Source organism: Mesoplodon bidens, assembly GCF_964165515.1.
Source record: "Mesoplodon bidens genome assembly, chromosome: 7".
NCBI lineage: Eukaryota > Metazoa > Chordata > Mammalia > Artiodactyla > Ziphiidae > Mesoplodon > Mesoplodon bidens.
Window position 1 is genome coordinate 22,101,438 of NC_138164.1, and position 13,913 is coordinate 22,115,350.

Sequence of the window (13,913 nt, forward strand, 5' to 3'; positions counted from 1 at the left end):
ACACTCTTTCAGTACTTTCTAATTCTCCTGACTTGTTAGTGGGTTTTTAAAAAAAGGTGCCAGAACTCATATTTTGATTAATGATAAAATTCTCTCCTCGCCATGCCTTCTTCCTACTTTTGCTTTTCCACTCCCTGACTTCCCACCCCTGTAAATTCTGGCACAGAGTGCTGGGTATACGCTGACAGATGTCATGATTTTTTTTAAAACAAAGGCTCACTTCTCCTCAATGCTTATTAACTGGAGTTACTAATTTTTTAAAAAATCTCTCTTTTCAGCGGATAATCACTACATGCCTACTCTATGGTATGTGCTGTCTAAGTGTCAGTGGCCCTCAAGATGAAGAACACTTTCTCCTCAAGGAGGCCTCAGTTATTGGGCCGGACGAGCCTGTAAACTGGGAGAGCAGGGGTTGTGATCGCCACAAGAGAAGTATGAGCAGGGTGTGGGGAAAGGGGGAAGGAAGAGTGACATGGGTCAGCTTGGCATACAGATTTCATGATGTCCCAGACAAATGAGTTCATTAAGACCAGAACTTAGGTTTAGAAAAGCAGCAGAGTAGAAGTGGAAGAAATATGAATGTCAAAGTCAGCAACTCATGGATAAATTTCAGGTTCTGCCACTTTCTCTATCTGGCAATCGTGGTCTTATTGAACCTGCTCTGTCATGTCCTCAAATGTAGTTTGTAGGCCATGAGGAGTCAATGAGTTATCACATGTAAAAGCACCTAGTAGAGTGCCGGGCAAGCTCTCAATAAACACTGTGTCCTTCAACTTGATTTTGCCTAATAGATGCATGTAATTATTGATCTCTTTTGAAAATCACAGAAAACCAATACAAAATCAAAAGCCCAGTCTCAGCCACAAGATTTGCCATATTATAGTTATTTTGTGTGCCCCCTAACAAACATTTTGAGGGCAGGTGGCTCACTTATCTGTGTGCCCATCAGCACTCAGCACAAGGACATATTAGCACATCAGTAGATCCTCAATAAATGTCTGTGAAAGGAATATGTAAGCTACTTAAAGATATGTATTCTGAGGGCTTCCAGTTTATTCACTGTCCATATTCATGCACAATCCGTGGCCCTTTATTTGTGTTTACTTGTATAGGATATGCCTGGATCCTGGAAGTGACTGGGGGACTGAGGTGGTGGCCTAATAGTCATCACCATCTTGCTTAATTTGCATTTCTTTACCAGCTAAGGAGGTTAAAAGGATACTAATTAGGAAGAAAATTAGTGGTAATTAATTAGGATAAATAGTCCTAACCTAAATAAATATGAATTCAGTCTAGCTGGTAAGTTAACTGAATATCTAGTTCCTAGCACAGTACCTGATACATAGCCTCGTGCTTGCTTGTTAAATATTTGTTCAATCAATGGAAGTCTGGCTAACGAGCTAGTCTGAATCTATATCTGAGAACTTTAAAATATTTCTTATCAAGTTTCTTTTTTGGTATGGTGAAAAAAGACTGGACTAGTCAATTTACCAGGCATTATCTGGCTGAGGGTTTTAGTCAAAAGAATTATTACCTGGGGGAGAAAACACCTAACAACCTCTGATTACAGTGGTACACATTTTACAAAGTAAACTGCATACCGATGAGTTCCAGAGACCTGGCGTGCTGGTATTTTAAAAATTAAACTCAGCCACATCTCAACTGAGTATTACCATTTTCCCTTCGTGATCTCATATTCCTTTCACACTCAAGAAGCTTTCATTTACATGTTTAAACATTGTTTTTTATTTTTCAGTTTATCTTTCCCCTGATTATTAACGTATTGTAGTTTCCTGTAAAAAATTGGGAAAGTAAGAAAAAGTAAGAAGTAGGGAGAAAATAAGAGTTCATAAGGACATGACCCAGAGGCAATTACTGTTAATATTTTGGCATATTTCCTTCTAATCATTTTCTGTGTATTTTTTTCCTTCTATACACATGTGTATATATGTATGTATGTATGTATATGTGCACACATACACACAATAACAAAGGCTGCCTTTTACGTAAGAGAGTACCTCCTGAGATCATTAAAAATTCTGCCTAAATATTCTAATACTACGTATTCTCTCATATAGATATATACTTATTTATTGAGCCATTCTTCTGATGAAAGTATGTTTTTTTTTCCTTTTTTTTTTTTTCTAATTAATATTGTACTGGATATATTAGTGGTCAAAAATCTTTGCCTGTACCTCTGTTTATTTTCTGGGGAATTATTCCTAGAAGGGGAGCTAGTAGATCCAAGTATTTACATTTTAAGATCAAACTTTTCCCGAAAGGTTGTAATGATCTACGTTTCCACATCAGTATAGGAGTAACTCCCTCCAGGCACTGAGTATTATCAGTTTTTTAGTCTATGCTAATTTGACGGGTAAAAAAATAACAGTTTTTAAAATTTTCATTTCTTTAATTACTAATGAGGTTGAACACTTTTCCCTCTTCTCTGGCACTTGCATTCTTCCGTGAACTGTCTATTCCTACTATGTTACCAATTATATACTGTTTTATCAGTGTGTAGGAGCTCTTTATATGTTCAGGACACGGATTCTTTATTTTATTTGTTGTACTTTTTCTTAAGCAAATAAAAAATGTTCTCATTGTGAAGAGAACATCCCAAAATACAGAAGTTTGATCCAATTAAATCTACCTTTCCCTTCACAATTTCTTCTAAAAATTTTAATTCTAGAAAGGTCTTCCCCAGCCATTCAAAGACTATTTACAATCTCTAATGGAGATTTTTGACAATTAATTCTTCAACCATCTGCATTATATGGTGTAAGATAAGGATCTAAATATGTATATTTTTTTCAAAGAGTTATCCAATGTCTTGGTACTGCCGACTGAATTATGCCCACCCCTCCCACGCTACAGTTTATATAGGCTATGGTCTGACTCCATGGCTCTGGGCTCCACCATAACTTGTCTATGGATTCTTATTCTAATTTAATAAAATTTAATAATTATAGATAAAAATAAAATAATCTTCCCTTGGGGTACATGGTGGGTGGTCACTCCATTTGTTTTTTTTTTTTTTTTTTTTTTTTTTTTTTTCTTTTTGCGGTATGCGGGCCTCTCACTGTTGTGGCCTCTCCCTTTGCGGAGCACAGGCTCCGGACGCGCAGGCCCAGAGGCCATGGCTCACGCGCCCAGCCGCTCCGCGGCATATGGGATCCTCCCAGACCGGGGCACGAACCCGTATCCCCTGCATCGGCAGGCGGACTCTCAACCACTGCGCCACCAGGGAGGCCCACTCCATTTGTTTTTATTTTAATTTTTATTGGAGTATAGTTGCTTTACAAGGTTGTGTTAGTTTCTACTGTACAGCAAAGTGAATCAGCTATACATATACATATATCCCTTCTTTTATGGATTTCCTTCCCATTTAGGTCACCATAGAGCACTGAGTAGAGTTCCCTGTGCTATACAGTAGATTCTCATTAGTTATCTATTTTATACATAGTATCATAGTGTATATATGTCAATCCCAATCTCCTAATTCATCCCACCCCCCCACTTCCCCCTTGGTATCCATACGTTTGTTCTCTATTTCTGCTTTGTAAATAAGATCGTCTATACCATTGTCTCAGATTCCACATATATGCATTAATATATATTTGCTTTTCCCTTTCTGACTGACTTCACTCTGCTTAACAGTCTCTAGGCCCATCCCCGCCTCTACAAATGATCCAATTTCGTTCCTTTTTATGGCTGAGTAATATTCCATTGTATATATGTACTACATTTTTATCCATTCCTCTGTTGATGGACATTTAGGTTGTTTCTATGTCCTGGCTATTGTAAATAGTGCTGCAATGAACACTGTGGTACATGTCTCTCTTTGAATTATGGTTTTCTCAGGGTATATGCCTGGTAGTGGGATTGCTGGGTCATATGGTGGCTCTATTTTTAGTTTTTTAAGGAACCTCCATACTGTTCTCCATAGTGGCTGCATCAATTTACACTTCCACCAACACTGCAAGAGAGTTCCCTTTTCTCCACACCCTCTCCAGCATTTATTGTTTGTAGCTTTTGTGATGATGGCCATTCTGACTGGTGTGAGGTGATATCTCATTGTAGTTTTGATTTGCATTTCTCTAATAATTAGTGATGTTGAGTATCTTTTCATGTGTTTGCTGGCCATCTGTATGTCTTCTTTGGAGAAATGTCTATTTAGGTCTTCTTCCAATTTTTTTTTTTTTTTTTTTTCTTTTTGCGGTATGTGGGCCTCTCACTGCTGTGGCCTCTCCCGTTGCGGAGCACAGGCTCCGGACGCGCAGGCCCAGCGGCCATGGCTCACGGGCCCAGCCGCTCCGCGGCATATGGGATCCTCCCAGACCGGGGCACGAACCCGTATCCCCTGCATCGGCAGGCGGACTCTCAACCACTGCGCCACCAGGGAGGCCCTTCTTCCAATTTTTTGATTGGGTTGTTTGCTTTTTTGATATTGAGCTGCATGAGCTGTTTGTATATTTTGGAGATTAATGCTTTGTCAGTTGCTTTGTTTGAAAATATTTTCTCCCATTCTGAGGGTTGTCTTTTCGTCTTGTTTATGGTTTCCTTTGCTGTGCAAAAGCGTTTAAGTTTAATTAGGTCCCATTTGTTTATTTTTGTTTTTACTCTCATTACTGTTGGAGGTGGGTCAAAAAAGATCTTGCTGCGATATATGTCAAAGAGTGTTCTGCCTATGTTTTCCTCTAAGAGTTTTATAGTGTCTGGCCTTACATTTAGATCTTTAATCCATTTTGAGTTTATTTTTGTGTATGGTGTTAGGGATTGTTCTAATTTCATTCTTTTACATGTAGCTCTCCAGTTTTCCCAGGACCACTTATTGAAGAGGCTGTCTTTGCTCCATTGTATATTCTCTCCTCCTTTGTCATAGATGAGGTAACGATAGGTGCATGGATTTATCTCTGGGCTTTCTATCCTATTCCACTGATCTATATTTCTGTTCTTGTACCAGTACTATATTGTCTTGATTACTGTAGCTTTGTAGTATAGTCTGAAGTCAGAGAGCCTGATTCCTCCAGCTCTGTTTGTTTTTCTTCTCAAGATTGCTTTTGTTATTCTGAGTCTTTTGTGTTTCCATACAAAAATGTTTTCTTCTAGTTCTATGAAAAATGCCATTGGTAATTTGATAGGGATTGCATTGATTTGACAAGTACTGTTGTTTTCTTCACACAGGTTCCTCAGTTTTGTTAATGTTGGGGCAGAGAGGGGCGGGAAGGGTTGGGTGCCAGTTGAGAATCACTGACTTGAGCAAAATGTTGGGCAGCAATAATTAACAGTTACAGGGGACACCTTTGCCTGAAACTCATACATTTAAAAATTACAAGCTAATGCAAAATACTGATACTTTATTGGGATCGAGTCATTTTCCTCTACTTCACACCAGACAGCATGCTCCCAGGATCTCACAGGTCTTTACTGATCTGCAATCACTAGAATTTGATTACCACCTTATTTCATACAGCAGATGAGAAAACTGGGGTCCAAAGAGGGTCAGTGTGCTGCTCAAAGTGCCATGGACAGTACCTAGCACAGTTGGAATTTGAATCTAGGCCTCTTGACTCCTAGCATGCCTCTAAAAGTCAGAATTTTTACAAAATTTGAAGTAAAAAGTTTCCAAATTAAAAAAGAAGAACTGGCTTATGTAGCAAGAATTACTGTTTAGTTAACATAACCCAATAGTTTTTAAACTCGAAAATAACTTTAATGTCCCACCCAAGTGAATGTGGCAGTCACACAAACTTAGTAAACAGAAGCAGACACACAGATTATTCAGCAAGACACTGGCTCAGGTACACACGGAAGCTTGTGGGCTCACCTGTGATGAGCGCATCAGGTCGGGACTGCTCTTTCCTCCAAGCAGGAACAAAGACGGTAACATCCTTGTGGCCTCTTTCCAAAAACCAATCCACTGCTAATTTTATTCCTCGGCAGGAAAAGACTTCTTTGTTTCCATGGCTAAAAGTTTATTTTAAAACACAACAAAACCTAAATTTGACTCCATTAATTCAAATTTGTAAACAGATGTGATAAAATAATTAAAATATTAATAAGAAATTCAAATTTAAGATAGAGTTTTATGGCTCAGAGAAACATTAAGATAACCGAGGAGTGGAAAATCTGTGAAGAATAAAAAGAAAACTGGGATGATTACTGCGTGAAGAATAAAGAAAACTGAGTTTTCAAATGTGAGGCTGTAAAGGTTAAGTAGTTAGAAAGATACAAGCTCGTTTTGAAAGGAGAGGGAAAAAAGGGCCTCAGCCACAGTGAGAGTAATTTCAGTCATATGTAAAAAAGGAGTCACATAGGAAAAAAATCTGTAAAAACAGTGGAATGGAATACTTAAGAGTTTCTAAAAACTCTTCCTTTTCAAGAGTTCATATGTGTATATTTCTATCCAGTGATTAAGCAATGCACAAAATTTATCAGGTGACCAATGTAAAACAACATACACACATGCACTCAAGTGAAAAACGCAATGCTTAATCTCATACAAGAAACACTTTCCGTCCTTCAGTGAAAAGACACCTGGTTTCTGTTTAACAATATTGTGTTGCACAAGGATTAATGATGACAAAAGGGCATTCAAAATTGGATTAGCAGTTTTAGTGCCTAAAAGAAAATGCCCAACTAAAAGTGTAGTCATTCAATAAATATTTATCTAGCACCAGGCTCTTCTTGTGTACTTTAACCTAATAATTCAAAGTAACACTATTCTTATGTTTTAAAAGAAACAGTCTCCTGCTTTGAATGCAATAAGTACACTTTTTTTACAATTTGAGCACTGAAGGCTCCATTCTTATCTATAATGGAGACAGACATTCTTTATTCTTGGGCTAAGGTGCACTGAATGGAATAAGGTAAGTAAATGCTCTGTTAACTTTTAGCACAAATCAAACATTAGGTATATTAATATACTGTTCTAGTGGTCCCCTGGGAAGCCCTAAAACTATCTAAATATGACTACTCATGTTTGAAGGACAAAACAGAAATAGACCAACTTGCTTTATAGGTATTGAAGGTTATAAATGCAAACCTCAGAAACTGTTTATGTTCCATAGACCTGTCCTAATGGTCTGGGGCAAGATTAGAGGTGAAATCAGATGCACTGAAAGTCTCAGAGAAAGGGATAAGGGAAGAGGGAGTTTGAGGCACATTTTCTTGGAAAGAAGGGATACCTGATGGCCTCAACAATGCCCCAGCAAATGACACAGAGCGATGCTAGGTTTCATGGAAAATACTGAAATTTAAGCAGTCTTCTGAGAAAATAAAAATGATGGCTAGGGCTTCCCTGATGGCACAATGGTTAAGAATCCACCTGCCAATGCAGGTGACACGGGTTTGAGTCCTGGTTCGGGAAGATCCCACATGCTGTGGGGCAACTAAGCCCATGCGCCAGAACTACTGAGCCTATGCTCTAGAGCCCGTGAGCCACATCTACTGAGCCCGCATGCCACAACTACTGAAGCCCAAGAGCCCTAGAGCCCGTGCTCCACAAGAGAAGCCACCGCGATGAGAAACCTGCACACCACAGCGAAGAGTAGCCCCCACTCTCCGCGACTACAGAAAGCCCGTGCGCAGCAACGAAGACCCAACGCAGCCAAAAATAAATAAATAAATTTATAAAAAATAAAAAAATGATGGCATTCTCTTGTGAGGATACATATACTAATTATTCCTAAATACAAAACTCAACTTGCTAAGACCCAAGTATATTTTTATTTTGCATTAATGCTTTGAGATCTAAATGTATTATGCTTTGCTAGTCATTATGACATTTGGTTTACTGAGACTTAAGAGTTTAACTGCTTCTGGCTCTAAAGAGAGGACTGCATAAGCATTTTCTTCCAGGTGACTTCACTTGGTAAAGACAACCATCACTTTTACTGTAGAAAGAGAAGATTCCATCTTTCTAACTAAAGAACTTTCATAAACTGTGTGTAAACAGCAAACCACTTACAAACATGGGACAAAGATTCTACAGATGTTAACCCAGGTATTATACCATGTGCGACACTGACAACAGGTTGTTCCCATTATCCGCTCTTCCCCTCTGCCCACAGCCCCACACCCCCTTCCCACAAAACCTCCTAGGGAGAACGCAAGCAAGAGGATGACAGGCACCACACTGTGAATGGCAAATAGAACCATATCAACTGTCGATGGACCCACATCAATCTCTGATTTTGTTATTTGAGAAAAAATACCTCCCCGACATTTGTTTAAAAAACTGTAGTTAAGTTTTCTGTTATTTGCAGCTAAACACATCCTTAACTGCTACCTTACTCATACCATAAACCAACAGAAAACTCTATTAATATCAGAAAAAAAAATATTTTAAGGCAGAAACATTACCAGGGGTAAAAAGTTATTATATAATAGTAAAAAGGGAACAATTCACAAGGAAGCTATAATAATTGTGAACTCAGTGTAAGGCAGAAGATCACGGGATGACAAGAAGAAATGAACAAATCCACAGTCATACTAATTGACAGGTGAAGCAGAAAACATTTAGTAAGAATACAGACAAGTGAATAATCGATTACAGGTGATCAAATGGACATATACAAAACCCTGCACAAAATTAAAGAGAAAACCTTTTCAAGAACACATGGAACAAGAACACATTGGCTGTGCACTAGGCCACAGAACAGATTTCAACAGACATCAAGAATCTATCATACAATGTTCTTTGACAATACGTTATTAAAGATTAGTGTTGCTATACACCAGTAAACCAATTTAAAATTTTAATTTTAAAAATGATGCCATTTTTAATAGTAACAAAAACGAAACAGATCTAAAGAAGAAAAGATATCCCAAGAGCTTTATAGAGAAAATGAAAATTGAAAACCTGTTTTAAAGGGAGTAAGAGAAGACCTAAATGAAAGGAACAATATACCATTTTCATGGATGGTAAGACTCAACGTATGAAGATGGCAATTCTTAAATTAATCTATAAGTGCATTGAAATCCCAATAAAAATCCTGAAAGGGTTTTTTTATGGAACTTGAGAAGCTGATCCTAAAATTAGTATGGAAAAATAAAAGGCCAAGGATAGTTAAGCAATTCTGAAGAACAAGAGAGGAGGAACTTCCCCACTAGCTATCAATACTTGTGCATAAAACTACAGAAATCCAATCGGTGTTTTACTGGCAAAAATTAAAAAACAGAAAAAAATGTAACAGACAAGTGAGCCTAAGATATCTCTCTCTCACACATACACACACATGTGTATAAATGATAAAAGTGTCATTACAGATAGATGAAGAAAAGATGGATCATTTAACAAATGGTACTAGGTCAATTGATTATTTATGTGGAAAAAATAAAATTGTATTTTTACCTCATACCATACATAAAAATAAATTGTATATAGATAGGGAAATTCTTCTTAAAGAATTGAAATCACAATCACATACTATCAAGGAAAAGAATGATACATTTGAGCACCACATAAAACTTCTTTATGAGAAAGACTCCATAAAAAAATAAAAATGCCATAGCCTGGAAGAAGGTATTTGCAATACATAGGATAAAGACTAGTACTCATAATACATAAAGTATTCCTATACCTTGAGAAGGGTAACCAGTTTTTTTTTTTTTTTAAGGCAATAGATATGAACAGTGAATTCTCAAGAGAGGAAACCCAAATGACCAACAAACATATGAAAAGATGCTCAACAGTGAAGAAATGCAAATTAAGCTAAAGTGAGACACCACTTCACACCCATCATACTGGAAAAAATAAAAGTCTGCAAACACCAGATGTTGCCAAGGATGTGTGAAAGTAGGAACTCATACGTTACAGGTGGGAGTATAAATGGTATGACTATTCAGGAGAGCAATTTGGCAATGCTTTATAAAGGTGAAGGCGTGTTTTCTCTCAAACATAGTAATTCCACATCCAGGTAGAGTAAAACCCCACAGTAAGTTGAAATCAGATTTAAAGCAATCAGCAGTTGGCCCAGGCTCAGATCTCACATGCGGGCAGGCTAATGTCTTCTCCTCTATGGTTGGGACAGAAAGAAGCAGGGAAGTGGGGATGTGTAGGGTTGGTCCCTGGGTGTCCAATACTTCCCCAGCCAATCCTCTCCTGATCAGGCCAAACAAATGAATGCCAGCTAGGAAATCTCTGGAATGGCTGCTGTTGTCTTGGAAGTCCCTACTAGCTGCCAAGGCCCAGAATCATCCCTAGTAACAGTAAAAGCCTGAGGAGACAACTACCAGCTGGCTCCAAACTGCAGGTGGGACTTACAGACTGGGAGAGGCTGGGGGAGACTGAACTTGACCTAAACTTATGAGGCGTGTTGAAGGATGTGACTAATCATATATGCTGGTTACTATATAAGGGGCAAGGGTAGGAGGCTCTGATAAAGAATTATAAAAAGAGTAAGCCTGATAAAAAAAATTATGAAAAACAGGATGTCAGAGTGAGTACAATGTAGCTACTGGTGCAAATTAACTGTCTGTTGAGTGTTTACTAAAAGAGTAGGATGATGTTTACAAACTGTAGCTCTAATTCCATAAATAGAGAAGAAAATTCACTGTAGTTCTGTAGCCACCTTACAGGCTGTATCTGCATGCATTTAGGGTTTTTCTCCTCAGTAGTAAAAACAGCTAGTTCTATATTTATGAATTGGCATTGTTCCTGTGAGCCTCAATTTCTTTCGTATTTCAACACTTTGGCAATAAAGATGGTATACTTCAAGTGAGTCCTGCTGGTGAATTTGTTAGAAGGTTTGTAGCCACCATTGATTAGGTTGGAGACCCTGGATGTTTGCTAAAACGTGTTCCTTTGACTACTTTGGCTCAGTGGGATTGGTTTCTCAGGGAAAATGCCAAACTCTCACTGCTAATTCTGAGTTCCTGCTGAGCAAAATGGGTAATAGAGGCTTGAAGGTTGCGTGTGATTCAACACTGGCTTTAATGTAGAAAATATAAGGAGCCTGCCAGAAGGTCTCTTTCTTAAGGGGCTTATTTTACTCTGTCATGTTTTGAATAGGCATGTTTATAAAAATCCTGCTTTGCAATGGCCAGAGGAAGGCTCATTTGAAGTAGACAAATTGGTATATTTACACAGATTTTTAGAAAAACCCTACTTAAAATAAAAGGATTATTGGTATCTCTGGATCTCAGGAAATAAATGAAAGAATGAACTGAACAGCCAGTAAGAATGAATTAAAAAAACTGAAGGAAGAGATTAAGAAACTGAAAGCACATTTCTGTTTCTCCAGGTTCTCAACACTTCTCTGCTACTGCTCCTTCTCCCCCCTTCGCCTTCTTTGCCTTATCTGGGACCTAGAAAGAGGAGATGGTGCCTTCTTGGACAGATGGTTCCCAGGGACTTCAGGATCCGGGGATAACTTCCCTTTGGAAGAGGGAGAATTGCCAGCCTTATTTGAATGTTCTGGTATGGACTCCACCTCCAAGACTCCCCCTACACTCAACATGCAAAACATAGCTAGGGAAGCAGAAATGATTAAGAGGAAGGAACAAGGAGTCTGAAAATCTGGATAAGAAACTGTCTTAGAATTAAGGCATCAGGTTGGCAAATGGTTTCCCTGATAACTTGGAGGGGAGGGGAAACAAAAGGAGTCAGGCTTTTAAATTGCAAAATGAGCCTGAAACTATAGTGTCATACAAACCAACTTAGTTTTCATCTCAGTGTAGAGAAAATCAGCCTTCTCCCTTTGGAGCTACAGGGATTCAAATACCCTTCAGAAGTTATTCAGTACTGCTGGGTGGATCAGATGTGGTAAGGGTACCACATCCCTTTCCCCTAGTTGATATCCATCTTAAGAGTTATTTTCCAGTGCCCTGGAAAGATCTGCAAAGATGTGCCAAGGTTTTCTACAGCATGTTTTCAGTTTACAGCCCTGTGTGTGAGGATGGACACTGACTGTAACTTGGAATGTTGCCTTGGATGATTCTGCTTGACTAATGGAACAGGTGTGATGGGGCAAATGGAGTGTCCTGGCTTCAGGCACCTTCTGCAATAACTCTGGCTGCTCCTCAAACCTAGGACACCCATTGCAAGGCACTGCTGATGGCAGACTTTGCAGTCTTTCTGCAAAATGTGGCCTGAGGGAAGCTGCAGTGCTGCTGCTGCATAAGTCCCCCAGTGATTTCCATCAGTGGTTCACCAAGGCATTTTCTAAATGAATGGGGATGGATACAGGGGTGGATCAGAATAGACTCTTAATCCTCTCCATTTCCTTGGTAGCCTTGTTGCAAGCACAAGTAAGAGAAAAGGTATCTGTATGTCAAAAAATAGACAGTTTCTCAGGTACTGGCAACAGTAATCCAGTTTGGGGGAAAAAAAATGGAGAAAGGTGAAGCCAAAAAGAAACTCAAGATTGCAGTGTTACCTGCCTACTTATTCACACAGGGAGCAAATACTTTTCTGGGGCTACCAACAAATAAGATAGGACTTGCCGATGAAAAGTCAGTACATTACTATTGTAAGAAGATAGCCAGAGACTGAGGAAGATACAAGGGATGCTACCTATGAAACATTACCATCTCCATCAGGAGACACCCCCTCTCTGCTTGAAATCAGACAGGAACCAATTAGCAAATGGTGCAAACTAATGAGAAAAACTGACTTAATAGAGGAGCTTCAGAGCTGGGAATGGAAAAGCCTTATATATGTTTCTTTTTCCTGCCTTAATATTTTCCTGTCCTTTCTTGTAGATACTGGAACCATGCATGTATTCTGCAATTTCTACTGACCTCTCTTGTTTCACCTACATCCAGAAAAACATATAAGTTGTGGGTATCTCTGGACAACCTTCTACCTGTTCTTTCTCATCTGAGATTCCTGAGCAGATAGGTCCTCTGTTGGAGGAACATGCTTCTCTTGTCCCTTAATGCTGTTCATCTGTTGGGAAGAGATCTCCTGTATAAACTAAAGGCTACCATATTCTGGACTCCAGGTAGAGGATTTTTGAAGCTCCTGGGAGACAAGCCACCTGAGTTAGTGAATATGTGCTTATCTATACTGAAAGTAAATATGTGCTAGGGGTCTGCCATGCTATGGGCCAAATTTTGCATGAGAGGTTTTCTAATATCCCACAACTAATATGCCACGTGCAAAACTAGTTGCTGATTTATTAATCATTGCAACTTCCCAAACAGATTTCTGTAATTCATTGTAGAGCTTATTCCAGACAATAAGATGAAATTAATTTGCAAGCTGTGAAAAGGGCTACTAAGGTCTGGACTGGGGTAACTGACTCCCCATTTCTTCTATGCAGGGACTCCCACTTGGAGTTTCAGACAAACGCACCTTCTAGTGAACTAGAAATTGGAAACTAAGGGGAGCTAAAATGAACACAAATTATCTTGACAAACATATTCTTCATAAGATTTTCACTATCATAACTATTATTCTGTAAATTCACTTTGTCTTGTATCTAATGGGATTATCTTTAATCTCTTCATATATACTACTGCAACAAATTTGAAAACCCCTCAGTTCTACTTTTCTGTCTTCAACAGAAGGGCAATTCCATAAGCACTCAAACTAATATGATATTTGCTAAATCTTATAAAAACATCATATATACTTCCCACTAGAGAACTGAAGTACACTTGCTTATTATGTGCCATTAAATTAGTCACCTGTGATAGTTAACAGATTACAAAGGTGTATTTTGTAATGCAGAGAAAAATTCAGGGAACCACACACTTTAATGTAGCTTGTCTCAATACAGGACCTAGAAGAGAGGGACAATGGGCGAACCATTCCATTTGCTGTGTCTAGGAAACATAATTTCATGTATTATACTTTGTTAAGTTATATACACACATATCATTAACTAGGTTAATCACAGGATGGAAAGTGTTATTTTAGAATTATAACTGTTATATTCCCGTGGTAGACTGGAGCAAATTGAAAA

At 38.5% G+C, this 13,913-nt stretch overlaps 1 protein-coding gene across 2 annotated transcripts in view; it reads right to left on the reverse strand.

The window, feature by feature from the left end:
* Window positions 1–13,913, reverse strand: part of ZC3H12C (zinc finger CCCH-type containing 12C) — a 70,080-nt gene that overhangs the window by 11,397 nt on the left and 44,770 nt on the right. For both annotated transcript variants that reach the window (XM_081239226.1, XM_081239227.1), the window contains exon 3: window positions 5,828–5,967. In XM_081239226.1, the coding sequence (XP_081095352.1) occupies window positions 5,828–5,967 (140 nt within the window). The remainder of the gene's footprint in view (window positions 1–5,827; window positions 5,968–13,913) is intronic.